The sequence below is a fragment of the Plasmodium vivax genome, chromosome 11 (assembly GCF_000002415.2).
Source record: "Plasmodium vivax chromosome 11, whole genome shotgun sequence".
Classification (NCBI taxonomy): Eukaryota; Apicomplexa; class Aconoidasida; order Haemosporida; family Plasmodiidae; genus Plasmodium; species Plasmodium vivax.
The window spans coordinates 987,823-1,011,614 of record NC_009916.1 but is presented as its reverse complement, the minus strand read 5'-3'; the positions used below and the strand labels follow the sequence as shown (position 1 = coordinate 1,011,614).

Sequence of the window (23,792 nt, the reverse complement as noted above, 5' to 3'; positions counted from 1 at the left end):
TTTTTTTTTTTCCAAAGGGGAGTGTTACGCGCTTGCTCCCCTGCTTCCATTCAGTTTGCAATGCAAACAAGGGTAACACTTTTTTGGGGGAGTGTAGTTCGCTTCCGCCTTGTTTTACCACCCCCGGATAGGACCCTCGCGCTGGGCACAAGTGAGTACTAATCGGTTCGTCAGCGAATGGATAGCAGGGTGGGAAGAAAAAAAAAAAAAAAGAACATACATACATATATACATACATACATACATACATACATACGCGCATACATAAGTGCTGCGTATACATCTTGCCCCCCTGCGGACGTGATAATTTTTTCTGCTAAATTGCTGAGCATGCCGCGGAATGAAGCTCGCGCTCATGGGTCGGAAAAGTCCCAATTCGTTATTCTCCGCAGCTACGCAGACTGCCACCGCGGCTGCCCCTTCGCTTACTCGGGAAAATCATTTTATAAAACGCCCCCTTTTTGCTTGCCTTCCTGTGCCGGAGTTGTACTTGCCGCCTGGCGCCAAAAGGATCTTTTACCCCTTCCCAACAGTGAACTGTCGAGCCACACCAATTGTACTCACATTTGTACACTTTGCATCGGAAAAAAGAGGCCCTACAAATGGGCATACTGACACATGTCCATTTAGGGAGGAGTGGCGTGATTACCTACCATGATGTAGCTCTTCCATCTGCTTTGCCCTGTGTGGGTTTTTATTTTTTTTGCCCCCCTTGGAGAGCTTCCCCCCACACCTCTGCAATCATCGATGTGGTCGTGAAAACGGGTCACTCCTAACAGAGCGGTAGCATACACTCATCGGATGGTTCAAAATTGGGGCAGTTTTTTTTTTAATTAAGTTGGGCAGGTACGCCTTAATTATAAGCAAAATGGGACGCCAGCTGTGTGACGACTACGTGACGGCTGAGCGACGACTGCACGCCGCACGTGTGCCAATCCTAAGTCAAATAAGACGCCAAATGGGTATTTAAAAAAAAAAAAAAAAAAAAAAAATCGGTTGCCACAAACTCTGCACAGTTAAATGCACAAAAATGACTTAAAAAAATTACAAATGGGGAAGGAAAATAACCTAGGAAAGAATTCAAAAAAAAAAAAAAAAAAATTATTTCACACAAAAATCGCAGGTAGATTTACGGAACAACGCATACGGTGAGTGCCCCGGGGGGGGCAGGCAAAAACGGGGGCTTAGCCACGACTGCGACGGAGCGGCGGTTACACCAAGGTAGCCGCTACAACTCCGCCGCTTATCCACCGCTTACCCACGCTACAACTCCACATTCTTCTGCGGGAAGTAAAAGAGCGAAATCAAGTCGCGGAACAGGGAGGAGAAGAACCCCCGGCCGCTGTTGCTGTTGCTCTGGTCGCCCTTATCGTCATACTCCACGGTCTTCTGAATGTCGTCGGCCAAAACTGCGTTTATCGTCTCCGTCGTGCTGTAGTACTCATTGTCGAGGAAGTCATCCAATTTGTCCTCCGACCCAGATAGGTGCTCTTTAAACTCGATATATTTCTGCACAATCTTTCTGGGGTTCTGAGAGAGCCTATTCAATAGGTAAAATTTCTTGGACAAGTAAAAAAGAGAGGTGCTTGGAGAGTTGCTACTCTCACTGTAGTAATTTGTTCCATACCTATTATCATAATATTTATTATCGTAATAATCCTGGTCATCCTTTTCCTGAGCATGTTTATTACCCCCTGAGTTGGAAGCTCCTCCATGGCCCCCTTGGTGTGAATCATTCATGTGCTTCATCCTTGCATAGTATTCTGCTTCACCAATAGATTCGGCCAAATCAAAATCCAATTCTTCATCCTTGTCCGCATTTTCTTCTGTATGTTCCCTATGTTTTTTCCTTCCACAATTATGCCCATGTAATGATTTGAAGCATTTTTCATTGTAAAAGGGACTGTTCTGTAATAGTTCATCCTTTTTCCTCATAAAGTTACTTTCCTCTTTTATAATATTGTAATAATTTTCCTCTTTTGTTTTGTTTTTTTCTTTACCACTGCTGCTTCCACTTAGAATGTTAACCTTTATGTCCTTCAAATTGAAGTACTTGTTATTAAATTCGATTTCTAAATCGTCAATATCTGTGATGTTTTTGTTTCCCTTGTTGGGACCTCCGAATTTGTAATTGCCATTTATTTTTAACAATTTTTCGTTGAACACTGGAAATAAGTTCTTAATGTCATCCATGTCTTTTTCGTCCAGGGTGTTCTTCATGATATCTTGCAGGGAATATAGCTTTGCCAGTTTTTCCTCCTTCCGTTTTTGCAGGTAGTACTGGCAACACTTGATGCCCCCGCCGTCCCTCGGCTTAAATACGTAGCACCTATAACACAGGGGCTTTCGGAACACGCTGATGTACCGACATGACTCCTCATTTTGACTTCTCTCCGTGTAACTACCCCCCACCGAACTTACTTCAAAAAAATTTAAAATCAACAAAATGGACAATATCGTAACAATAGTCATGCTTTTATCATTTACAAGTTTGAGCAAATAAGGGGGGGCGGAAAAAAAAAAAAAAAAAAAAAAGGAAAAAAGAGTAAAAAAAAGAAAAGACAGCTCCCGCAACGGTGGTACAATACACAAATTACGCCCTCTGCAGGTACGGTCAATTGCAAAACAAAACGTGCTGCTTATGTTTACGTGCACATCTGCCGGTGAGATAACCGCTGTGCATGTTTTCCGTCAAAAGTCGCGACAACGTAATTGCGTGTTGGATTAATGCTATGGGGGGGCGAGGAAGCGCGAGGAAGCGCGAGGCGGCGTGAACAGCTTTCCGCGTCGCTTAACGGCTAACTCAAATTCACGCGCGGATGTGGTCCACCCTTCCGTGCAAACGTACGGGGGGCAAATTCACCTCAGCATGGCTGGTCGGCCGTACCAACGGTTTCCCTCCGCGCGTATACTATGTACGCAGTTATGAATTTACGCATTTACGCAGTTACGTATGTACTCATTTACGTACTTACGCATATACGTACTTATGCATATGCGCACTTACGCAAGTACGCACTTATACTTATGCATGTACGTACTCATGTATACCACTGTGGAGGGCGGATGCGTTCAAAACAGGCGTTTTATGCGCGGTGAACTCAGTGTTGCGAAAAATGCAACATTTCAAGGGAAAAAAATTGACAACAAATTGACATAAACGCGAAAATATTTCTACGCGCATTTATATATTTATGAACGTGTTATATGTACATTCTACATGTATGTTTTGCTTCGTTCATTGCTTTTGCGCGTATACGCCCACGCAGCGACACCACCTCGCGAAACGCGACATGGCGACATCCGCTTCTACCAATTTTAGGCGCAGGTGTGAAGAAGCGAAAAAAAAAAAAAAAAAAAAAAAAGGAAATTTTCTGAAAATATGAAAAAAGAAAAACTAGCGAAATGGTATGAACATTGTGTATAATTTTTTTTTTTTTTTTTTTTTTTTTTATTTATTTATTTTTTTTTTTTCTCTCTGTTGTGGCAAAGCAAAATCGCATTTTCACCTGACTGTTCATAAAAAAGGCAAAATGGGCTGAACGAATTGTGGCCCACTTGTGAGCAGCCAAAAAGTGTACGCGCCCGCACGTATGGGGGAATCTTGGGTGGAGAAAACTGGGCAGCTGCGTCGTGTACATTTGGGATGAGCGCACTTCTGGGTGGAAGTGGCTGTAGAAGGGGCGCGCGTTGGCGGACAAAAAAATATACACTTGTACGTTATACTACTTATATATGTATATGTTTATGTGTACGTACGCACGTACGCGCGCGCTCTCGCATATGTGCACCTGCAAATCGACCAGGGTTCACCCATGCGCTGCCACAAAATGGAAGCAGTAGGGGGGAATTGTTGCCGTGGACGAGACCAACTACACCGCGGCGTCATCCCCGCGGCATGTGCATAGCCAGAACGCACAGCGGGTTTTGCCTTCTATACACGGGAAAAAATAGTCGACATGAGTGGGGCAAATTTTCGTGAGCCAAAAAGGTACAAATATGTAGGCGGGAGGCCACGCGGATGTGTTAGGCGCCCCTCTATATATGCGTCCACGCCGTGTGCATATATGTGTGTACATTTTGGAAGTGTCCCCCTCATTCATCTATCAATCGAGGCAGCACCTCGTGGGGAACCACCTCAACCTTGCGGGAGCAGCGAACGGGGGTGCGTTCATTTGCCAAAAGGAGGGGCGTACAAATGTGCGCGTGAAAACCCGCTCGTGTACCTGCCCAAATGAGGTTGCCCAAGCCGAAATTCCTAACCGCCGGGGGCGCCAGGCTCTCGCCGCCGTATGTCAACCTCTCCGCTCCGAGAACCTACCAGCAATATGCGAAAGAAGGCCGCTACCCCAACGGGAAAGTCGACCAACCGATGAGGAGCAATGACCTCCATACAACTGTAATTTGTAGAAACCTCACCAAACATGACATCCCGAATGGGAACAAATATAAACATAAAATTTTACGTGAAGATGGAGAACCCACAGATAGCAGCAAAATGGGGATAGCGGAAGAAGCTACTCAAAGGAGTGCCCCTTTTTTCCTCAACGACAAATTATTTTACAATCACATGGTCCTCAAATTGATGAATAGAGAAAAAAAAGTGAAAACCATTTCGAGTGATTTCTTTTACCATTTGAGCAAATTCCATATAAACCGTGTAAATAGCCATTTTGGAGAGAGCCGCCTAATGTTTACCAAGACGTCTAAAATATTTTTCGCTGTGGTGGCTAGCTTTTCTGTTCTTTTAACCTTCTTCCTAGTAGCCTCCTCAAATTATTTGGAATATAATATAATTTTGAAGTACCACATAAAATTCCACTCTCTGCTTTTTTCTTTTTTCTCCGCTTACTATTTGGGTTTACAAGTAGGCAGTTACTATTTTGCCAACAACCTTCACTACCTGTATACCTTCCTCTTTTTTGTGGCCTCAGTTATTTCCATGGGGTTGGCTGACTATGCCATATGGGTCTCCTACTACTTTTTAAGCGTAAATTACTTGGCCTTCCTATTTATTAATTACTATAATGCCCGTTTGGGGGTGTTCCCTAGTTGCTTATTTCAGAATGTCAATCGCCTTTTTTTCTTTTCCCTTTTGTCAAACTATTTGGCTGTCAACAAGGGGAAATATATCGAACAAAATATACACCGTTTGAGAGATGAAGCGGTGGATGCGGGGCGTTTCAGGCTCTTCAAGGTGCTCCCATATTTTCTGTAACATGGACGGGGGTGCAGTCCGCTCGAGGAGTTGGGCGACCGACCGTTCGTCTATTTTGGTGTCAGCCCTTTTACGCTAGTGTACCTGTGCAGATGAGACACTTCTCCGTATGTGCCCTCATCACCACTTTGTTATTTTTTTTTTTATTTTCACCCCTCATGGGAAATTAAAATTCGAACTGTGCAGCAGCACCACCCCTCTTCCCCTTTCGTATTTTACAATTTACATTTTTTACAATTCACATTTTTTACAATTCACGTTTGTGGGTGGACTTCATACGCCCCATGTCATGGCGCACTCCGTCACTCCTCAGCCAAAAGGCACCATTAAACAAGATAAAATCGCGTTGACAATATTTTTTTGCCATCTAAAGTTGAGTTCCCTGCTGCGCAGCATGGCAGGTGGGCAATGGCGCCATTTCAAGGAGGACGAAGGGAACACCCAATTTATCATTTGAATCGGCTGCACGCTTTCATTTTGTACCATCTAAAAGGGGGAAGAAAATGACTTTGTGCGAATTACTCTTTTTTGGAATAAAAGGAAGTGCTCATTTGCTAAATTGAGGTGAAGTACGCCCTTCGTGCGCCAAAAAAGGTGGCCCCTCTTGTGCAAAGCGGCAAGGCACGCCCGCGTAATGCTGCGCATTTGTTAGGCATACTCGTCGACACTTCGCCGATACATATGGCATACCTCGCTCGCATGCACTTTTTTTCCACAAATACGTAGAGGTAAACCGCCTGCCGGTGCTTAGAAGCAAAGTGAGAAGCAAACGGGCAAACACGTACCTGTACGCTCGCAAAGATTCTTGCGCGTACTCATAAATGCAGATGCTGCGGCAAATGCCTATGCGCACATGTACGCACGTGATTCTTTTCCCCGTCGGGCGTAAGCTGACGAACCAAGCTGAAAGGGAAAAAAAACGCGACGGTGACGTTTGCGCAGAATGCGTATTTAGCGGCAAAAAGCGAAGGCGATAGAGTTCACCCAAACGAGCACGGCAGATGCAGCAGATGTGGCAGATGCGGCAGATGTGGCAGATGCGGCAGATGTAGCAGATGCGGCAGATGTAGCAGATGCGGCAGATGTGGCAGATGTAGCACATGCAGCAGATGCAAATTTTCCTTTTTTTGTACCGTTCAGTCCCCACTGCTAAGCAGAAAAGGAGGAGGCCTGCGTTTGAATGTCCCCCCTATACCCTTCCCCCTTCTTTGCGTCCACGACATTGCAAACGCTGTTTAAGAGTATGCGCCTATACCTGTGAAGGGCACCCATAATACATATGTACATTTTTGCCTGCACGCATTACGTAGCACGATAAACATTTTGGAAGGAAAGAAAAGCGCCCACCATACATCGCCATGCAAAGCAGTAGGTAATACTTTGTGTGGATCCGTCAACCAAGCGCAGCTCTCTCTTTTGGTTCCAGATGAAGTATTGATTGTACCAAGGGGCAACATACATACTGACATGCATTTTACGTGCCCTAAACCGAAAAGAGGACAATTAGCTTAACCAAGTTAGCCGAATATATAAGCCATACCGTTACGTGTGGACAGGAGGACGCGAGGGAAATATTGCTCCTGGGGTGGTGGATTATAGCACATCCATGTTCGCTTTTCCCCATCGGAAAATGCAGTTTGACGCGCTTTGCCGGTTGCTGTAGCCGATCCGTTTAGGCGCCCCTCCCCTGAACAGCATAGAACACCCGTGTGCGCAGCTCATCCGTATGGGCAGTTCATACGTGCGGAAAACGTTTACCTTTGGTGGGGACAAATTCCTAGTCCATCTTTCGCCTCACCGTACGGTATACACCCCCCACACGCAAAGATAAAACTTTTTTTGTTTTCATGATTTGGGTTATTCGTTTTTTACTCGCACGGGCACTTTCATACCGTTTGGGTGTTTTTCCCAAGTGCACCTAAACGTGCGACGCACGATTCGCCTGCATGTACATACGCTTAAGTCATATGCTCAGGCATGCGGCCTCCACGTACGTGCAAGCGGCACATTTTGCAGAAGGGAAAATTGGGCGCCTTCTTATTTTCGCCCCGTGCGGGAGTACACCCGTCGTAATGTGCCTCTTCACATGTACCCATATGTGGACATGCACAAAGGTACATATGCATGCTCGAACGTACGCGCGTTTATGTACACGTTTGTGCGCTCTTTTTGGAGGGCATCAGTAGCAGCAGCAGCAGCAGCCGCCGTTGCTTCTGAAGTTTCCCCATCGCGCATCTTATTTTTTGTTCATTTTATACTTATTTATTTTTTTAATTCACCCTTCAACCGGTCACCCTTAACCAGGGATGCTTCCAACCCTGCGTGATTAAACGTCACGTCTGTTCACTGCATGTGGGCGAGCTTCCCTGCGCGTGTTATGCAGTGTGCCGCATGCGCGTACGTATCCTTTTTGCGTGATTCACCAGCCATTTTAGCCATCCATCGATCAAACCATCTATCCATTTGAACGCTCGGCCGCTTCCCTCCCCGGAAGAGTCGCCCCTTTTTTATGTTACATTTATCTGCCCATTTGTACCATGCACTTTGCTCAGCGAGTCCAAACACGCTCATCTTCATTTCAACCCCCCTGCACGAGTTCGTTCGAGTGTTTGCCTTTGTTTTTAAGTTTATGTGTGGTCTGCTTTGTGGACCTTTTTCAGATTCGTTAAAGTCGTCCACATCAACCCTTTAGTTGACTTTACCTTTTTGTAATCCCCCTGTGGAGTTTTTTTTTTTTCCTTTTTCCCCCCTTTTTTTTGACCCACTTTTGATTTTTAACGTGGCGCCTATGCCCTCCCCCCTGGTGGAGACCCCTTTTTTTTTTACGTAGTTTTTATTTGTTCGCCTTGTTGGCTCTCCCACCCCAACGCGAACGCAGAGGTGTGCATAAATATCGCTTAGATAGACCGACTGCAAAACCGCCCCAATGCATACCGTCTACGAAAGCGAAAACCTGCTGGAGTGCAGCAACTTCATCCTGCGAAGCAAAGAATCGATTGAGGATTTTTTGCAGCTAAGTGAAATAAAGGAAGAAAATGAAGAGAACTACCTGAGTTACAACATAGAATGTGCGCTGAGCAAAAGTCTGGAGGAGGAGGGAGGAGGAAGAGGTGCACTGGGCAGAAAAGACACCTCCTTCAGAAGGAGAGAAACACTAAATAACGAGTCAGCCATTGAAGGAGAGTTAAACAAAAAATACAAATACGGAGTGTCTGACCCAATTACGCTTAACTACCCCACGGAGGAAGATTTAAAAAAAGCAAATGACGTGGTGGAATTGCTAAAAAGCTATAACTTGTTCGAAACGGAACAGGCGTTAAAGAAGAGGGAAAGGGTACTAGGAATGATTAACAAATTATTTCACGAATTTGTGGTGGAAATATCTATAAGTCAAGGGATAAATGAAGAAGATGCAAAACATATACATGGGAATTTATACACCTTTGGTTCCTACCGATTAGGAGTTATAACCCCGAATAGTGATATCGATTGTATCTTTTTAGCACCTCAAAATATAACAAGGGAAATCTTCTTTAATGAATTTTACTTAAAATTACAGCAGGATAGAAATGTGCGAAAGTTGCAGTCCCTCCCGGAGACCTACACTCCTATAATACAGTTCATGTATGACGATGTGGACATTGACTTGCTGTTAGCGACTTTACCATACAGAACGCTAAAGGATTGCTACTACTCACTAGACAATGATTACATTTTAAAGAATCTAGACGAAGTGACGGTAAGGTCGCTCAACGGTATAAGGGTAGCTGACCTTATATTAGCCTCCGTACCACATAAGGACCACTTTAGAAACACCCTCCGGTATATCAAACTGTGGGCAAAGAGCAGAGGAATTTACAGTAACATTTTAGGCTTCCTTGGAGGAATTTCATGGGCATTACTCACAGCCAAAATATGCCAACTTTACCCTAATTATAATGTTAGCCAATTGATAGGCAAATTTTTTAGGGTCTATTCTATATGGAATTGGAAATACCCTGTCCTTATACAAAATATAAATAAGTACAATCATGTAGATGGCTTGAGAAACTTCTCTGTTTGGGACCCCGAGAAGAACATCAAAGATAAGTTACACGTCATGCCGATTATCACTCCTGCCTTCCCCTGCATGAACTCCACCCACAATGTGACCTACTGCACGAGGAGCATCCTCATAGATGAGTTTAAGAGGGCCCACTACATCATCAACTATATGGAAGCGAATCCGGGCGCGAATGTCACCTTTGTTATGAACCAGGCCAACGGGATCGTCACTCCGGTCAGCGCGCCCACCACGAGCAGCAGCACCACCGGCAGTGGCAGCATCCCCGGCAGTGGCAGCATGTGGACCAACATACTCCAGCCACTTGACCTCTTCGCATCCTACAAACACTTCCTGCACATCCAGATCATGGCCACCAACGAACTCATATACAATTCCTGGAAGGGCTGGATTGAAAGCAAAATTAGGCTCCTCTTCAAAAAATTGGAAACCATCAACGAACTCAAAATCAGACCCTACCCTAAGTTCTACGTTTACAAGAAGGATAAGTTTTACTACTGCTCCTCCTTTTTTATAGGGCTTGTCTTTTTTTTAAAAAACGTCTACGATAATACCTTCAATTTGTCCTACGCCATCCGCGACTTTATAGACATTGTTCTTAACTGGCCGCAAAAAAGCAAGTACCCAAATTCGTACAAAATTAATATAAGTTACCAGAAGAAGTCGCAAGTTTTGGAGTTCCTCGCCAGCGTCACGTCCGGTGCGGACGCCCAGCAGGGGGAGGAACCCGCTGGGGAGGGGAACCCGGCGAACGGGGATGCGTCCCCCGGGGGGGGCGAAGCGGTTAGCGGTGAGGCGGTCAGCGGTGCGTAGGCGCATCTCACGTGAGTCACTGCTTGCGCGGCCACTTCGCCGGTGCACCGCCCCCTCACAATGGAGAGGAACGCCTCCCCCCTCTTTTTTATTTTCCTTTTTTGCCCAAGCGCAAAAGGATGGGGTTAAACTGGCGTGCGCACTCTTCGCAGGTGTGTGCGCATGCGGGTGGCCAAATTGGACGTTCAAACGTTACCGCCCTTTTGTAGTAGTTAAAGTGTCACTCGTGTGTTGCTTCATTCTGCCACGTCGGCTTCCCCCGTCAAATTTACAGAATAAGCGTAGCATGAATGAACACACGAATGGCAAGCGAATTTTAAAATTTTTCCATGTATATGTTTATGCGTTTTTTTTTTTTTTATTTTTTTTTTTTATTTTTTTTTTTTTTTTGCGTAGAGGCGCGAATGCAAACCTCGCTGCCCATTTTATGGCCCCAAAAGGGTTAACTCAGTGGCAGCAAAAGTTGGTGAAATGGTTGAGGAAGCTTTCCTCAATTTTGCATTTATAACAAAAAAAAAGTGCAAATTTGGACAGCTTCGCAACGCAGGTGATGGTATTGCTTGGCGAGAGTAATAACCACATACTGTAGAAGGATGTAAAAAAAAACGCGCGCAATGTGTAGTTGCCCCAAAAGTGGAAGTAGCGAAAATTGGGCGGTTTGTGTTAACCTCATTTGGAGGACGGCCCATCCTTTGTGTTGCCCTTCTTACCAACTGGCGTGGTCACCTGGGGTAACGATCAACTGGGGGCTGCCCCCTTCCGCGTGCTTGCTCACCCACCTCTGCCGTCATTGCCACTACTTCGCCCGGTTGCCCTCGCTCGACAGCTTGTAGTGGTTAAAGTAGGACTGCCTCAGGGCCTCGGGGCTCTTCTGCAGAAGAGGGTACAAATACTCCGTCTGCAGGAGAAGGTTCGGAACGAACTCGTACTTTTCCATTATATGGTAAAGGGAAAAGTTCGTAAACCTTTTCAGCCTCTCTTCCTTTTTCTCCGGTAGCAATGGCATGGACTTCTTGGTGCTCAGCCTTTTAAACCACTTGCACACGTTTCCGTAGTCCTTTATGTTTGCCTTCCCCATTTTGGTTTTCCCCTTTCTTCGCTTGAGTGATGTGGCAGGTGGGAAGCGGCCCTTCCACGTGTAAGCTGCTGCTTGGTAGGAATCTACGCACCTAAGCGAGAATACCCGTATGCATTTAAATGTGTGATGATTCTCCTCTGCATAGGCGCCTGTGCGTTGTGTGCTCTTCTGAGTGACTTGCCAACTTGTAACTTCTTCAGAGGGTTGTTTTGGTGCGGAAGGGGAGGGTTCCTAATTTGGCTTAACAAAAAAAAAAAAAAAAAATGGCAATTCTGGCAGAACTGACAAAAATGGGATGCTTATGGTGACTTCCTAACGCTTAAGTAGGAAGGCCAATGTGCATATTTGCAAATATGCATACACGCGGAGTGTTTTTTTTTTTTTTCCCTCCCAGGGGAGCGCGGGTATACCATCCGTTGCGCACCCTTCATACGCGCCCAGGCCACACGGAAGCGTCACATAGAACGGGCCAAGAAAAAAAGAACTGAGCAATTAATTCGCTCCGATGATGAGCTGGCTAAAGTAACACAAAGGGGTAGTTGTCACGAACGGATTAACCAATCGGAAGGAAGAAATGAGAAAAAAAAAAAAGGCAAAGCGGAAGGTGAAATGCTTAATCCTTTACACCTCAACCAAAACAAAGTTGGGGTTACATAGTAAAATTGCGCAGTTCCCATTCTGCCTTCTTTTCAAAAGTGCCTTTTTTTTCGTTTCGTCAAATATCCTTTTAAAGCTCCCTACTTTTAAGCAAAGCATCGTGCTAGCATCTGTTCATAGCAACGTAAAGGCAATATGTATGAAATGCCTATAGAAATGTGATTATGCCTCCCCACCCCCCAGTTAGAAGGCATGCAAAAAAGTAGTTACATAAAAACGTAGGAACTTTGTTACCACGAAATAGGAAAAACAGACGTTCGTTCGTTTGTATAGTGTGGCCTTTTTTCCCCCCCTTTTTTTGAATAAACCCATTTGGAGAGATGCAAAATGCGTGGCATAAACTCAACAAGGCGATGCAAAACATCCAAAATGTGATTCTCACAGAGGATGATTCATTATTTGTGAGTGAAAAAGGCACAAACGCGAAGGGAAGCAGTGCGAGTAAGGATGAGGATGACTTGACAAAGGGGGAATTGCAACATGGTGGTTCCAATGCGAAGAAGGTTTTGTCTCAAGCTGTGTACAGTGTGAGCAGTTCCCCAGTTAAAGCAATCGCTACTACTAGCGGTACCACCCAGAGTGGCAGCCTTGAGGGCCCCCCCAACGCAGTGGACAGGAAAAATGCCCTGTACGAAGAAATAGTAAATAGCATAACTCTGTTTGACAACCTGATGAGGAACGAAAAAGTGCAGCTGCTAATTAACGAATACCAAATTGATTACTACACAGCAGACGATCGAAAAAAAGATTTTCTTCTATTGAATTTTGTGTACATAAGCAAATACATGCTTCTCATTTTAACAAAATTTTTAAACATAAGCCTTTTGGAGAAAATGGAGTTCACTCAAATGAGCAAGGAAGAATACGAGCATAGCGTAACGCACCTCTTTCTTAACATCCTAAAAATTGGGAACTTTGCCCAACGCAGTGGGAGTAGCGACCCACTCTCTCTACACCGTAATTATAATCCAAATTGGCAAGGAAGTGCCAATAGTAGTCTCCCTCAGCAGAAGGAGGAAGAAAAGGAAGGACCTGCGCTTCTGACTTATAAAGGCGCCGAACAGGGGGTGGACGCCCTTCATAGTGCAGCAAGTGCAGCAGATGGGATGGGCACTTCTGCTCAGGGGAGAGAAGAAACGGTTCTTTCCTCCCATCATAACGCACAGAGTAATTTTGAAAACGCGAATGAGCAGAGCACCCATTATCATCAAGTGATCCATCACGAAGGTTTTGTTTGCAGTCCACATTTGAACAAACGGGAGGAGGGCAGCACAAACTGTTACCAGTACAATACCAAGAGTGACCATTTTAACCCCCGTGTAGATGGAGAGAACGGGAAAAGTGGAAGCACAGAAGGGGTGGTCGGCATAGCAGGGGGAAACGAAGCAGTCATGCACCGCCCAAGTGACGTCAACAACAATGTGTATAACTCCCCAGATAAGTGCAAAAATTGTGTTTTTCAAAATGGAGAAACGTCCACATATTTTACAAAGAACCATTTAGCGTATAGCAAATCTATGGATGTAAGCGAAAGGGATTTATTTACTACAGAGCTACACAGAAGGAGCGAATTTTTTCCCAAAAAAAGTTCCCTCATCGAATGCAGAGAGGAAGACTTCTGCATAAGCGAAGCGAAGATCGATTTGAAAAATATCATCAAATCGATGAAGGAAGAAAATAATGTCAAAATAGACCTTCTAAATGATAAGATAAAATATCTGGAGGCAGAAATTATTAAAAGTAAGGAACGCCTCTTCTCATTTCAAGAGCTGGAAGAAGATGTGGAAAAATATAAAAGAGAAATAAATAGCAAAAATAAAATTATAGAAGAGATGGTTCGCGAAAAGGACCTTCTGCAAAATGATATCAGCGTAATGCAAACGAAACTGGAACACACCAGCAAGTTTAATGAGGATAGGAAGAAGCTTACCAAATACTGCCAAGAAAATCACGTAGACAAACAAATCATTATGGAAATGCTAAAAAATAGTCGTGACTCTCTAAAAGCCAGCAATATTAAAAATCAAGTGTTCCTCATTTTGTGTGACATTCTGGGCATTAAAAATATCATAGAGGGCGTGGCCATGCAGGAGAAAACTATATCAGACCAGTTCTTGGAGTTCCTCGACGAGGAGACGAAGGACCCCTGACGCGGTGTGCGCGTGTGTACATGCACACACCTTTGCCATTACATCTCCCCGATGACCACCCCCGAATGAAATAGGGAACACATTAATACATTGTACTTTGAGCAGCTCTGCCTGATTTTTTAATTTTTTCGTATCGCACATATGTACATTTGCCTTTGCTCTGATTTGCAATATGTGCCTTTGTCACCCCCCTCCCCCAATTTTGCCCAATTTTGCTCATCTTTGCCCAACTTTTGTTCCATTCGCGCAGTTACGAAGTAACGTCTTTGTGAAACGCAGCATGTTTTATTTCCCCCCCACCTATATGTTTTTTTTCCGTCCTATGCATATGCTTTCTTTTTTTTAATTTTTTATCAACGAACAATTTCGTACCATCCCTGCACTCTTCCCTTATTCATTTCGCTTCTTTTCCGTTTGTGCTATGTTTACGTTTGTTGCTGCATTTTTCTGCGAAATGTTAAAAATGTCAACATACAGAAAAATGCAGCTATAACTTTTAACTCACTTTTTGGTAATTTTTAAGTTTCCAGCAGCAGGGGTTGAGATTTCCCCTTGTGTTTTCCACAACCCAGTGTTGCGCGATGGTGTCCTATTTACAGGGCACATATTCAGACAAAGATGTGACTCCCCTTTTTCCACTTCGCCTTTGCGCTCTCTCCACCGTGACATTATTTGGTGCTTTCCTCAAACATTTTTATCTCTTCGTAAGATTTTATGTAGACGAAGGGGAGAGGTGCCAAAAAAATGGAGAAAAAAAAAGTTATGAACGTTCATACAAAAATGGACATTTTAGCAAAGTTTGCTCAAAATTTATGAAAAAAAAAAAAATTCTAAACGTTCATACAAAAAAACGGCGTTATAAATAAAGAAGCTCCTCGAAATAGCCAACAACAGCGTAGTAGAACTAGGCATATTTAAGCATACGTGGAACATTTCGCCCATTATAAAAGAAAGGAACGGGAAAGAAAGCCACGTTGCACACATTCGCCTTGTCTCTACTCCGTGGAACACGTTTGATAATTTAAATTGATACGCAGCTCTGTCAATCTGTTGGCTTGTTAGCTTGTTAATTTTTTTTTTTTTTTTTTTTCAGAAATAGCTAGCCCGTTTGGGGAGCTGCAAAAAAAAAAAAAAAAACTTTTGGTGCTGCTCAAAGCGCTTCACCTTTTGCAGGCAACGCCCAGCAGAACAAGTGTCAAAAAATTGCAGCCCCTGTTACGTTTATAAGACATGCTCAAATTGAATAATCCATTGTTGCAAAAGTGGCGAACTGTCCAGAATGCTTACCATGAGGAGAACATTTTTTTCCCTTTTTCGTTTCCATTTTGCCCTTTCCTTTCTTTGCCCTTTTTCGTTCCCTCCTTTTTGAGTAACTCTCCGCAAAACGGAAGAGTGCGTATTTATTTGCCAGTGAGGTGGAAAAAGACACTTTCAAGCGATAATTAATTTCGTCAAAATAGGAGAAATACAGGTTGTGCCGCACACGTAAGGTAAAAAAAAAATAAAACCTCTATGTGAGACCTTTTCAGGAGACTCCTTTTGCTGAATGTCTGAAAGAACATCGCGCGTGAATTAATTTCGAAAACATATTTTACACGAAAAAATGGGCAAATTTAAAATCAGTAGGGATTATCTGCCGCATAGGGGAAATAAGTCGGAGAGTGCCTTAGGGGGCAAAACGAATGATGATCAAAGGGGGGTGTTAAAAAAGCCATTAAGTGAGCCATTGACGGAGCCACCCCTTTCACGTAACGGAATAAAAAAAGCACCCTCGTCCAAGTCCCATTTCGAAGAAAACCACAGCAGGAGTGAAAAACGAACCCCATTTCGAAGCGGTGAAAAGAACGCACAGTTGCGATGTAGAAGCTACCTACGCGATAAGGTGCCCATGAAAGACGGAGCTGCTCTTTCTAGTAAAAACACAAGTGTGACAAATAGCATAGCTTCGGCGAATTCTTATAAAGCAGAAGATTCTTTTGAAAAATTTTTTCAAATGAGCAGAGAAGCAAAGCAGGAACTATCCGAACATGTAAATAAATTATTAAGCCATGCAAATGAGTCGGATCGGTTCGAGACCCCCAGGAAAAATAATCCCGAAGCGGACAAACGCAGCGACCAGATGAACAAAAAAAGGAACAACACCAAACGGTCAAAAAAAAAAAGTAAAAAAAATAAAACAGCCACGCATGATCAAGATGATGTGTATGAAAATTTCACAAAATTGAAAACATTATACGATGGGGCAAATGAAGCCACTTCCTATTTTATGACAAACGTATTCAATAAAAAGAAAAATATTGAAAAGAATATCGTGCAGTATGATGATTTGTTGTCTAAGCATAGTGAGAACTTCTTTAAAAGGTTTGAGCTTTTCGAGCAAGAGGAGGAGTCCATGGATGAAGCCGAAACAGGTTGGCAACCTTGGGAGGGTCGAAGATGGTCGCCCCATAATGGGAGAAAAGCCCCCCAAATGGGCGCCCTTCATAATTATTCATTTCGCCATTTCGTGCGTAATTGCCATGCTTACATATACATATACATATACACGAAGCTGCGTCTGCACATGTGTTTCCCTTCTTTTCCTCTCTCCCCCCGCAGGAATCAGCCTTGTGGATAACATATGTGAGTACTTCACCTACGTGATGTTCTTAACGTTGAACAGGTGACGAGTTCGGCGGTGTGTCCAAACGTCGGAAGGGGTGTGCATCAGCAGGGGGGTACATGAACCAACGGTCTCTCCTTTTAGCGTTTAAAGATCGCCCCGTGGAGGTACCCCCTCCCTTCGCCATTCAAACTTTTTTCGCATGATATGCTTCCCTTTTTTGTATAGTTAATTGTTGTCTCTGATAAGGTTTTTCCCCGCAAAGGAGTACCTCCAGGGGGGTAATTCGAATGATTCATTTTTCTAATTACAGTGATTCTATGCACTTAACTTTTTTTTTCCAAACTTTTACCTTTTTTTCGCGTGCACTGCGTGTGTAAATTTTGTGCCATTGGCATCTCAGTTTGCTCTGATTCTACCCATCTGGGGGGGGAGTCTCCACTCCCGCGCGTGTTTCCCCTTTTTCCCCATTTTTAAGAAAAACGCATGAAGTGTTGCATAAATGCGCCTTAACGTATCGATTTTTTGCTAGCTAATCTGCCTTTTGCATTACTTTACGGGAGCAGAAATGTGTGCCCACACGTCAAATTTTGCATCTCCATAGAATTGCAGCATGGGAGGAATGATAGTTAGCCTTAGTCACGACGCCCCTGCGATTAACACCTCCGTAGGCAGACGCGCTACGGGGCCGAAAACCCTTTTGCAATGTAAAACTTCAGGTTGACGTAAAAATAAAAGTTTTTAAATGCTTTAAAAAGTGTTCTTAATTAAAATGGGCGGGTGCGTAACTATGGCGAGTCCCCAAGGGATGTGTCAAAAATGAAGGGATTTTTTTTTTTTTTTTTTTTTCTTAAATTTGAGAGATACAAGATGGTTAATTAAAAATGGAAAAGGGTCAACCACCCATGTACACGAAAACAAGTGTCTACGTATTTGCCGCGGTTTCGGGGGAGGATTATTCAAAGGGTGGACGTGGGAGCGTGGCAGAGATGGCACGCCGGCCAGGGCGCAGACTAGCAGTGTGGCCCTCTTCTTCACCGCTTCGCCGTTCACCATTTACCACTCACCGATCACCACTCACCGCTCACCACTCACCGCTCACCGCTTACCGCTCCACCGCTGCCTTCCGGGGCGTCACAAGTACGACTTGATAATGAGCATCTTCCCGTTGAACAAATTGTACAAATTCAAAACGTGCTGCTTGCAGGAGGCGGCGATTTCTGCGGCCAACTCGAGCTCGAACTTTTTCAAAACCTCGGAGGCTTTCACTGGCTGGTAGTTGTCTAGCACCTCGGAAAGGGAGAGCAAGTTTTTATTCACGTCGCACAGCAGGGCCACCTTCCTCATCAGGTAACTTTTGATAAGCACGTTATTTTCATTGCAAACTTTCTTCCTGCCCTGGTTGTAAATGGACTGAATTATTAGAGTAAAGATGGTGACGTTGTGCACGAGGTAGTTGTACTGCTTGAAGAGACAGGACATGTTTATAATTTGGTACGAGTCATCCTTTGCCAAAATTTGTTTGAAGACATTTAATTCGTTAGACACATTGAGGTAAATGATGTTGTCTAGGAATTGCAGCTTGTCCGTGAACTCCTTCACGTTGCTATCTCCAGCAAGGATTCTTATGTACATGTTCAAATTTAGCAATACACTTTTATAATGCAGGGCGGCATTTTTACTGTAAATATCATTGTGGTAGGCGGCCTGCATAATTTCGTACCTTTTGAAAACATCTTGGCCGTATTTCTTCTTGAAGAGGGGATCAATTGGGATGTAATCTTTCCCCGCTGTTTTTTTATCATTACGGGCTGGGGATTCTCCTGAGGGGGAAACTTGGTTGGGAACTCCCCCCTCGTTATTCTTCACGGGGTCGTTTTCCCTCTTGAGGTGGGATGTGTCTACCCCCGTGGTGAAGTCATCCAGCTCCTTTTGCATGTAAAGAAGGTCCCCATCGGTTAGGCCCTCCGTTAGCTGATAGTAGGAGACAATATAGGTGAGGTAGAGAAAGGCACACTTGGCCTTGCTGATGACTTTCTTCTTCTTAGCCTCATCCGTAACGGCGAAGTAGTAAAAGGACTTATGGAACAGATACATGACTGTGTTTAGGATAACCGCATTCAGGTAGAGCGTTTGAATGGGGTAGTTGAACAGCTCGGTCAGGCAAATGTTAAAGGGGGAGGAGAAGGAATTCTCATTGAATTGGAACTTGGGGCTATTCGATTTGAAGATGTACCTATTGCGGTAGTTGTAGTTATCCTTATCGAAGCTCACATAGATGTTGTTGTTTATGAAGAAGTTGATTTCGTGGTCGCTGATGCTGTAGCTGGCATGCTCCTTGATCTTGTCAAAGGGCACCTCGTTGTTACTCTGCAGAGATTCATGTGAAACGTTCCTATCGCTGTTGTGAAGGACATCCCCCATGTTTTTGCAACCAAGAATGTTCTCATGGCTAGTTATATAAACGCTGCCTTTCAAATTGTAAAAGTTCGACAAGAGTATCATTGGGTAGACGGTCTTAATATCCTTCAGCAGGTTGACGCTATTCGCCTCAGTGGTGTTCAAAATTTTGATGTCCTTCAGGAAGTGGAACTCCTCCAATGGGTTCAGTGCCTCGTACAGAATGTGGTTGTAAAAAAAGGTGTCATACGATTTGTAAAGGGTGAATCTAAAAGAGGGGACGTTATATTTTATTAGAATCGTCTGGTTGTCTATCGTGAGGAAGTTAAACTTGTCTAGCATCAGCTTAGAGTAGTTGCTCTTAAAGTCGTGCTCCTCCTGCAGGATGTCCTCATTCAGTCGTTTTAGCATACTGAAGAATTCGTTTCTGATGGGGAGGTTGCTCTGGGAGGAGGTTTTATGCCCATCTTCTGGGCTACCCTTCGTGCTGCCCAAGTTGGGGGCCACCTCCTTATCACCTGCGGTCTCTCCGTTGGCCGCCTTCCTTGCCCCATTCGCTTTCTCACTTCTGCTCCTACTATTGGAGGCATCCTTCATGGGGGGAAACTTCGTGCAGTACTCATTATGAATTGCGTAGTCCTTTTTCACACTTCCAAACATGCCGAAGTGAAACCCACCCCTCGCTGCCTCCAACTGCTTCTTAAAAATGTATAACAATTTAATGAAATAAAATATAATATTCGAGGAGTTCAAAAAGTAGGCATTCACAATTTCGTTCACCTTAAACACGGAGTTATTTTGAAAGCACTTGGAGACTGAGCTCTTCAGATTTCCCTGCTGCACATTGTAATAATTCAAAATATTTTTTAGCAAATTTTCTGCATAGCTAAAGTAGGAGTAGCTATACGTGTGTATAAACAAAATTGGGGAGTAGGTAATCAGCTGAATGTTCTTTATGTTCAGCCTATCAATTAGGGTTGAAAAATTGGTGAAGTTTCCTATCACGTTGTTCAGGTATATCATCAGGACAAGTACATTTATGTAGTCGTTGTTCAGAATGGGCTTCACCTTCTTCTCTTCATTCTCCTTCTCCGTCATGCGGATGCGGTAATTGTAGGAGTACTTCAGAACGCTCAGGGCGGCGATGTAGTACGCCCGGTTGGTCAGCTGGATGTCTCTCTCGCTCTTCTCCTCCCCGTGCAACTCAAAAATGGTGGTGCTTCCGTTCTGGACGCTCGGGATGTGATACACCTCTGGGTTGTTCCCCTGCGCGGTTGCTGCATCCGCCGCGCTGGCACCTTCCACCACTGCGCACTCGTAGGAGCCAATGGGGCCCAGAAACTCGTCGACGCTTTTGCACCCCCCGAGGTTCAACTCGCCACACCTGCTGTTGACCACGCTGTGCATGTGCGCCACCGCCTCGTCGAAGCTGCTCTTCTGCTCGGACTGGCAGAGATTGTACTTGTCTAGGTATAAAGCCATTTCGACCAGCAGCACAACGAAGTTATCATCCCGCAGCTTCAGTTCCATATTATTGGTCACTTGAATGAACATAGAAAATACTCGGTTAAACGATTCGTGCACATCTTTCTTATACAACACGTAGAGGAGCTTTTCAAAGTTGTATATCTGCTTGTAGAAGAGGAGAATATTTTTTTGTATTTCCCTCTTCACTTCATTTCGAGGGAAGCTTTCCACCGATAGGGCCTTCATTTCGGTGCTAATCGCTACGTATAGCTTCTTCAAAATGATTTTCACGAACACGATGAGGATAGCTATCATGTCATCTTTCAAAAGGCTGAGGTGATTTTTAATCGAATAAAACATATTATAATTTCTGCTTTCTTTTAGCACAAAGGAGAGTAGCATGTATAGGTACACCTTCACATCGTGGCTCTTGTAGATCTTCAGAACATCATTTTTGTACTCCTCTATTAGGCTCTCCAATTTGTTCATTATGCTTTCGAAGGGTGCGTGGTATTCCCGCCTGCCCTTTCGTTTGCTTCCCCCTCCGTGATGGCTACTTGCCGCATCGCTATTATCACTTCCGAAATCGTTCTGGCCACTTTCCCCATCCGCGCCGCTGCCTCCGGCCTCATTTGGCCCGCTTCCCGCCTCGTTCTCCGCGCTGGCGCTCACCTGGTTCAGCGAGAGGACCAGGTTCATCACATCGGTGTAGTAGCCCCCCGACCCGTCCTTCCCATCCTTCCCGTCCTTCCCATCCTTCCCGTCCTTCCCATCCTTCCCGTCCTTCCCGTCCTGCTTCTCCCCCTCGATGCAGCTCCAGAAGGTGGAAATACTCTCCGGAAACGCCTGAACCTTCTGCACGCACAAATGTATGAAGCACTTTTGAAAGAACTCTAAGTACATCAAATCGTTTTTGTAAAGATTAAAAATGTTCTCCACCTCCAAATCTGGGTTCTGTTTGTTCAGCAGATAAATGATGAGGTCTATGTAGAGGATGTAGTAGTCGCTGTTTTCGGGGAGCTCCTTTATCAGTTCTGCTAAAACGGAAATGCAGCTCTCTAGCTTGCTAAAAATAAATTGTACATACAGCTTGTACACCTGGTACTGCAAAGGGTTGAGGAAGAAGTTGTTGCTCTTGGCGTATTCCAGTATCTTGATGCACTCTTCATAATTTCTCAATTTGATGTTAATAAAAAAAAACACTAAAAAAAAGGAAAAGTTCTCTGTGACTTTATTGTTACTGTAACATTTATAATTTTTTAAAAAGTTGAGTGCCAAGTTATAGATTTGTGTGCTGTTGCTTGAGTTGTTCATGTACAGGAGGTAGCTGTTGTAGAGGAGATACTTTGAGTCGTTCGTCTGCTTATACAGTTTTAAGGACAAATTGCTTCCTTTTTTGAAAAAACTCGTATTTAGGCAGTAATCAAAAAGGTTCCTCAGAATTCTTTCTACATCCACTTTTTCCTTTTGTGCCACCCTCGTGTTGTTACTACTGACATACGTACTGACGCTGTTGCTACTAGCGTTGATGTGGTTGCTCCTGCTTACGATGGCGCTCCCAACGTTACCGCTACTACTTCCATTGGTGATGCTCAGGCCCTTCTTATCCGATTCTGCCTTCTTCATTTTCTCTTCATACAAATGGATTAACTTTCCACCTTCGTTCAAATTCGTGTATATGGTCCTTAGTATGTAAAACGCATTTTCGTCCGAGTCATCTACTTCCAGCGTCTCCAGCAGCTGCTTGCACTCGTCTATCTCGTTCACGTGCGAATGGAGCAGACATTTCAACAGCAGGTACAGCTTTTCATTCTTCTTGGCCTTCAACCCAGCTGCTATCACCTTTTCGCATTTCTTGAACGACTTCTCGTCGATCAGGTTCAGCACCTCCACTATCTTGGAATTCATCTTGCAGGAAAAGGGGTGAGACGCGGCAAATTGTAGTAGTACAAACTGGGCGTGAACTTCTATTCACAAAATGACAGCTACGACTTCTCCAACGAATATACTTTAAAATGGGATTAAAAAAAATTATTCAAGTGAACAATTCGGCTGGTGAGGCGGAACGCGTATAACGGTGCGGGAATACAACGTGCATAGGAAACTCTTGTGCGTGGCGTGGCGTGACGGCGGTGTGGACGGTCAACAGGTCATGTGTGTGAGTCGTTCATTACGTGTTTGAAAAATAAAAGCAACAACTGTGTGTGTGTTTTTTTTTTAAAGTATGTGTGCGTATATGTAAACACATTGCGCTAGCAAGGGTGCCCAGTTTTCGCTTTGAAATTGGTGCGCAGGCACTAGCGCGAGGGAGCGATGTTTGGGGGGGGTGAGCGAACAAGGGGGAGAAGTGACAGGGGAGAAGCGGCAGAGAAGTGACAAAGAAGTGAAAGAGAAAAAGTGACAGAGAAGAAGTGACAGAGAAGAAGTGACAAAGAAGTAGTGACAGAAGCAGCGGGGAGGTAAAAAAAACTATACAGCTAAACGAAGCAAAAATTGTGAAAGAAAAAAAAAAGTACACAGGTACGCGCAGCGAAATGGCATAAACGACGCGGCAAAAAATGTAGAAAAAAATTAAATTAAAAAAACAATGAATTAGTTAATTAGTCAATTGGTTAATTGGTCAACTCGTCAAATGGTCAACTCGTGAAATTGTGAACTCGTCAATTGGGCAATCGGTCATTCGGTCATTCGGTCATTCGGTCATTCGGTCATTCGGTCATTCGGTCAATCGGTCAGTCGGTCATTCGGCCATTCGGTCACTTGGTCATTTGTTTAAATCGTCAACTCGTGAATCAACTGCGTAGATATATAAATGCAAAAATTACTCGAGGAGTCATCTCGGTGGGCGAGCGAATGAGCGAATAAATGCAATTGCAAAAAGGCACTTCACACTACAGAGGGAAGAAAAAAAAAAAAAAGATTCAGCACAGGATAGCGGCGGTGTACGCGGACTCTCTCGCAATAAAAAAAAAAAAAAACAGTTAAACTGCGTAATCACGTACCATCCACGCGCTTTACATACATTTTTGCAATGGCAAAACGACGAGAAAAAATTTTCGCTGATATAGCAGCGCAGTTATATGCACCCACGCTATCTACAGCAAAAATAATGCACATGCAGCAAAAGGAAGAGAAAAAAAAAATGGTTGCCAAAATGTCGCGGCGCGAGTTATACGTAGGAAGAAAAGGAATGCACGATGCATTTATGAACATATGTACATATGTACATTTGTATATGTATGTGCACAGCAGCACATGGGGCAATATGCCCGTCGAGCAACACAGCACCTGTCATTTTAACATTCCTATACAGCATGTGTGCACAGAAAAGAACAAACAGGCGA

General features: G+C 44.1%; 7 protein-coding genes across 7 annotated transcripts, besides 12 other annotated features; 4 read left to right on the top strand and 3 right to left on the bottom strand.

Annotated features, from left to right (window-relative positions):
• Window positions 1-1,263: 1,263 nt before the first annotated feature.
• On the bottom strand, window positions 1,264-2,512 carry PVX_114375 (hypothetical protein, conserved; the record flags this gene model as incomplete). The annotated part of the gene is made up of 1 exon (XM_001616213.1): window positions 1,264-2,512. Exon 1 carries the CDS (start codon window positions 2,470-2,472, stop codon window positions 1,264-1,266), a length of 1,209 nt encoding a protein of 402 aa, XP_001616263.1. The 5' UTR covers window positions 2,473-2,512.
• Window positions 1,963-2,003: a microsatellite.
• Window positions 2,507-2,541: a microsatellite.
• Window positions 2,542-4,234: 1,693 nt separating this feature from the next.
• On the top strand, window positions 4,235-5,473 carry PVX_114380 (hypothetical protein, conserved; the record flags this gene model as incomplete). Its single annotated transcript, XM_001616214.1, has 1 exon — window positions 4,235-5,473. One exon carries the CDS (start codon window positions 4,235-4,237, stop codon window positions 5,216-5,218), a length of 984 nt encoding a protein of 327 aa, XP_001616264.1. The 3' UTR covers window positions 5,219-5,473.
• A 2,671-nt stretch (window positions 5,474-8,144) lies between these two features.
• PVX_114385 (poly(A) polymerase PAP, putative) lies at window positions 8,145-10,094 on the top strand (the record flags this gene model as incomplete). Its single annotated transcript, XM_001616215.1, has 1 exon — window positions 8,145-10,094. The coding sequence occupies one exon, from the start codon at window positions 8,145-8,147 to the stop codon at window positions 10,092-10,094; it is 1,950 nt and encodes a 649-aa protein (XP_001616265.1).
• Window positions 10,095-10,566: 472 nt separating this feature from the next.
• Window positions 10,567-11,353, bottom strand: PVX_114390 (hypothetical protein, conserved). Its single transcript, XM_001616216.1, has one exon. The coding sequence runs from the start codon at window positions 11,170-11,172 to the stop codon at window positions 10,891-10,893; it is 282 nt and encodes a 93-aa protein (XP_001616266.1). The 5' UTR covers window positions 11,173-11,353; the 3' UTR covers window positions 10,567-10,890.
• Window positions 11,354-11,695: 342 nt separating this feature from the next.
• On the top strand, window positions 11,696-13,979 carry PVX_114395 (hypothetical protein, conserved; the record flags this gene model as incomplete). The annotated part of the gene is made up of 1 exon (XM_001616217.1): window positions 11,696-13,979. Exon 1 carries the CDS (start codon window positions 12,150-12,152, stop codon window positions 13,977-13,979), a length of 1,830 nt encoding a protein of 609 aa, XP_001616267.1. The 5' UTR covers window positions 11,696-12,149.
• Window positions 11,920-11,955: a microsatellite.
• Window positions 12,636-12,660: a microsatellite.
• Window positions 13,980-15,582: 1,603 nt separating the features above from the next.
• PVX_114400 (hypothetical protein, conserved) lies at window positions 15,583-16,645 on the top strand (the record flags this gene model as incomplete). The annotated part of the gene is made up of 2 exons (XM_001616218.1): window positions 15,583-16,390; window positions 16,578-16,645. 2 exons carry the CDS (start codon window positions 15,583-15,585, stop codon window positions 16,643-16,645), a joined length of 876 nt encoding a protein of 291 aa, XP_001616268.1.
• Window positions 16,136-16,155: a microsatellite.
• A 401-nt stretch (window positions 16,646-17,046) lies between the features above and the next one.
• Window positions 17,047-17,077: a microsatellite.
• A 638-nt stretch (window positions 17,078-17,715) lies between these two features.
• Window positions 17,716-22,356, bottom strand: PVX_114405 (hypothetical protein, conserved; the record flags this gene model as incomplete). Its single annotated transcript, XM_001616219.1, has 1 exon — window positions 17,716-22,356. The coding sequence occupies one exon, from the start codon at window positions 22,354-22,356 to the stop codon at window positions 17,716-17,718; it is 4,641 nt and encodes a 1,546-aa protein (XP_001616269.1).
• Window positions 20,217-20,317: a microsatellite.
• Window positions 20,441-20,462: a microsatellite.
• Window positions 20,869-20,907: a microsatellite.
• Window positions 21,507-21,541: a microsatellite.
• Window positions 22,243-22,264: a microsatellite.
• Window positions 22,357-22,788: 432 nt separating the features above from the next.
• Window positions 22,789-22,823: a microsatellite.
• The last annotated feature ends 969 nt before the right edge of the window (window positions 22,824-23,792 follow it).